General features: G+C 22.9%; 1 protein-coding gene across 1 annotated transcript in view; it reads left to right on the forward strand.

Moving 5' to 3' along the window:
* Positions 1-6: 6 nt before the first annotated feature.
* LOC102674272 (exportin-2) overlaps positions 7-4,224 on the forward strand; it is a 4,868-nt gene continuing 650 nt past the window's right edge. The window contains exons 1-15 of the mRNA XM_031513015.1: positions 7-11; positions 207-545; positions 620-727; positions 809-901; positions 981-1,148; positions 1,215-1,344; positions 1,454-1,617; positions 1,681-1,870; positions 1,944-2,142; positions 2,520-2,780; positions 2,858-2,949; positions 3,030-3,333; positions 3,423-3,590; positions 3,702-4,012; positions 4,199-4,224. Coding sequence (XP_031368875.1) covers positions 276-545; positions 620-727; positions 809-901; positions 981-1,148; positions 1,215-1,344; positions 1,454-1,617; positions 1,681-1,870; positions 1,944-2,142; positions 2,520-2,780; positions 2,858-2,949; positions 3,030-3,333; positions 3,423-3,590; positions 3,702-4,012; positions 4,199-4,224 — 2,484 coding nt within the window. The 5' untranslated portion in view covers positions 7-11; positions 207-275. The remainder of the gene's footprint in view (positions 12-206; positions 546-619; positions 728-808; positions 902-980; positions 1,149-1,214; positions 1,345-1,453; positions 1,618-1,680; positions 1,871-1,943; positions 2,143-2,519; positions 2,781-2,857; positions 2,950-3,029; positions 3,334-3,422; positions 3,591-3,701; positions 4,013-4,198) is intronic.

Genomic DNA, 4,224 nt, shown 5'->3' on the forward strand with positions numbered 1-4,224 from the left:
ATTGGAAAGTGGTAATTAATTATATTATTTATTAATATAATTCTTATTTTAATAAATAATTTTATATTTATAATATTAATAAATATTATATATATATTATATATTTATAATATTATAAATTATATATTAAATATAAAAATATTATATATTATTTTATATTTATAATAATAAATAATTGTAATATTTATAATTTTTTTCATATGCAGGGAGAAGATTCTGTAGATCGTATACATGCACAAGATAGGGAAGCTATTAAAAAATTAATTGTTAATTTAATGCTTCATTCTCCTGATTCTGTTCAAAAACAATTATCTGATGCTGTTTCAATAGTTGGAAAGTATGATTTTCCAAATAAATGGCCAGAACTTATAGACCAAATGGTTGAAAAATTTAATACAGGGGATTTTCATGTTATTAATGGTGTATTACATACTGCACATTCATTATTTAAAAAATATAGATATGAATTTAAAAGTCAGACTTTGTGGACTGAGATAAAATTTGTCTTAGATAGATTTGCTAAACCTTTGACAGATCTGTTTGTTGTAAGAATTTTATTATATAATTTTTTCTTTACAGTATATTAACTGTTTTATTAAATTTTTAAATTTTCTTTTAGGCTACAATGAATTTAATGCAAGTACATGCAAATAATGTAGATGCATTAAAAATTATATATAGTTCTTTGGTAATTTTATCCAAAGTATTTTATTCTCTTAATTTCCAAGTGAGTAAAATATGATGAAATAATTTATTAATATAAAATATTAAATTTTTTTTATTAAAATTATGTATATTTTATTTTTAGGATTTACCCGAATTTTTTGAAGACAATATGGCTACATGGATGAGGAATTTTCATATTTTGTTGAACACAGATGTACCATCTCTACAATCTACTGTACTATTACATATAAATTTGTTATTATATTTTTTTCTCCTAATATTATATATATATGTATTATAATGTTTATATGTAGGATGAAGAAGAAGCAGGAGTAATTGAACAATTAAAGTCACAAGTTTGTGACAATATTGGCCTTTATGCTCAGAAATATGATGAAGAATTTCAACCATACTTACCTGAGTTTGTAACTGCTGTGTGGAATTTACTAACATCTACTGGCCAGCAACCAAAATATGATACTGTATGTAAATTTAATATGAATTCGATATATTAAAATTTTTCTAATGATTTTTTATATTTTTTACAGTTAGTATCGAATGCTTTGCAATTTTTAGCAACAGTAGCAGATCGTGCTCAATATAGACATTTATTTGAAGATCCTACTACTTTGAGTAGTATATGCGAAAAAGTTATAATACCTAATATGGAATTTAGAGGTAATTATTATAAGTTACTTAATTAGAACTTACTTATGCTTAATATTATATATATATATACATATACATATATTGTATTTTTATAAAAAAGAAATTTAATATTTAATAGAATCGGATAATGAATTATTTGAGGATAATCCCGAAGAATATATCAGACGAGATATTGAAGGTAGTGATGTTGATACACGAAGACGTGCTGCTTGTGATTTAGTTAAAGTACTTTCTAAATATTTTGAAGCAAAAATAATGGAAATTTTTGGTGCTTATATACAGGTAAATAAAAATATACAAATAATTTATATACATTATTACATTTTTGTTTTTTTTAATTTTTAGGTGATGTTACAAAATTATGCTAATAAACCTGCTGAAAATTGGCGAAGTAAAGATGCTGCAATTTATCTAGTCACCAGTAGTGCAAGCAAAGCTCAAACACAAAAACATGGTGTTACTCAAAGCAGTGAACTTGTTCCATTACCTCAATTTGCAATGCAACATATTGAACCAGAATTAATTAAACCAAATGGTACATAATATTAGTAAAATGAAATTTGTTCGTTAAAAATTATATTATATAAAAAAATTTTAAATATTTACAGTGAACGAATTTCCTGTACTTAAAGCTGATGCAATTAAATTCATAATGACCTTCAGATCGATATTACCTAAAGAAATGATAATTGGTAGTTTACCACAATTAATTAGACATTTAAGTGCTTCAAATATTGTTGTTCACACATATGCTGCATGTGCAATTGAAAAAATACTTGCAATGAAAGGACCCGATAATTTATTTTTGTAAGAAAATTAATATTTCGTTTAATAATATAGTAGGTTCCTGTATAATGCGTTGCATAATGACATACTGTTTTCCTATACACAATATCTCGTTTTTTTTAAATTAATAACATTTATACTATTAATTTTTAAAAATTGTCTTATTTGATATTTGAGAAAATATAAAGAAGTTGATATAATAATAATCATTCATATTATTTTATTATATTATATAGATATTACTTTATTGTTCATATTATACGAAGAAAATTTTCATATAGCATGATTTCCTATAATGTGAATTTATATAATGCATATTAATAGTATTTTACAGGAATCTATTGTAATATAATGATCTTAATATATATGTTTTCTAATTAATCAAATTTTATTTATAGAGTTAAAGCTAATGATTTATCACCATTGACATCGGATTTATTGAAAGGTTTATTTGCATGTTTAAATATATCTGGCTCAGAAGAAAATGAATATGTAATGAAAGCTATTATGAGAAGCTTTGGTATTTTACAAGAGATAATTGTACCATTCTTAGCAGATCTTCTGCCTAAACTTACAGAAAAACTCGCTATGGTATCTAAAAATCCAAGTCGCCCTAATTTCAATCATTATCTCTTTGAAACTTTTGCTTTATCAATTAAGTAAGTAATATAAATTACAAAAAATGCAAATAAATTAATAAATAAAAAATTTAAAAATATATTTTATATAATTTTAGAATCGTTTGTAAAACACATAAAGTTGCAGTTTCATCATTTGAGGAAGCGCTGTTCCCAATTTTTCAAGAAATTTTACAGCAAGATGTTTTAGGTAAAATATTTTATTTAATATAAAATTATTTATGTTATTTAATTATATTATTTATTTTTAATATATATTTTTATATTTAGAATTTCTACCATATCTTTTTCAAATTCTTGCTTTACTTCTGGAATTACGAACAACTCAAGATATTCCAGAAGCATATTTGGCTTTATTTCCTTGTTTATTATCATCAGTATTATTTGAACGTCAAGCTAATATTCATCCTTTAAATCGATTATTAAGAGCGTTCATTAGTCATGGCGCACATCATATAGTAGCACAAGACAAAACAAATGGTTTGTTAGGTGTATTTCAAAAATTGATTGCTTCAAAGGCCAATGATCACGAAGGATTTTTGTTATTACAAAGTATTATTGAATATTTTGCACCGTAAGTTTTCTTATTAAATTATTTCTTATCATAATTTTAAAAAAATATTATGGAAATAATTATATGTATCAATAATATAACATTTTTAGAAATGTATTAGAACCCTATATGAAACAAATATTCGTATTATTATTTCAAAGACTTTCATCATCAAAAACAACAAAATTTGTTAAAGGTTTAATTGTATTTTTTGCATATTATATCATTAGATATGGTTCCAATAATTTGGTTACAATTATAGATCAAATACAATCTCGGTAAGTTGTTTTTTTATTAAAAATCAATAAAATAATCATAATTAAAGCTAATTAATATATTATTATTATTATTTTATATATAAATAATTATTATTAATTATTTTATTTCAGAATGTTTGGCATGGTTGTAGAACGTGTATTAATAGCAGATATGCAAAAGGTAACAGGTGATATTGAACGAAAAGTTACTGCAGTTGGAATGTCAAATTTACTAATTGATTGTCCAGCGATGCTAGAAAGGCCATATAATACATATTATCCTCGTTTATTAGCAACATTAGTAGAATTTTTTGAATTACCACAAGATCAGACTTCTTTACCTGAAGATACTATATTGCCAGAAACTGAAGATACACCTGGGTATCAAGTAGGATATAGTCAATTACTTTGTGCAAGAAATCCTCCAAAAGATCCTCTGGAAGGTATTATAAAAATATTTTATTATTTATGAAATTTTATATATCTTATTATATTAAATTTATTTAATATTTTATTTCTTTATTAAATTTATTTTATTTTAACAATTTATTTTAAAATTAAATTTTAACAAATAATGTTTTAACTAAAAATTTAATCAATTTTCTAATAAATTTTATTTTAATAAACAGCTATTGGTGATGTACGTTTACATTTA

Source organism: Apis dorsata, unplaced genomic scaffold, assembly GCF_000469605.1.
Source record: "Apis dorsata unplaced genomic scaffold, Apis dorsata 1.3 scaffold_553, whole genome shotgun sequence".
NCBI lineage: Eukaryota > Metazoa > Arthropoda > Insecta > Hymenoptera > Apidae > Apis > Apis dorsata.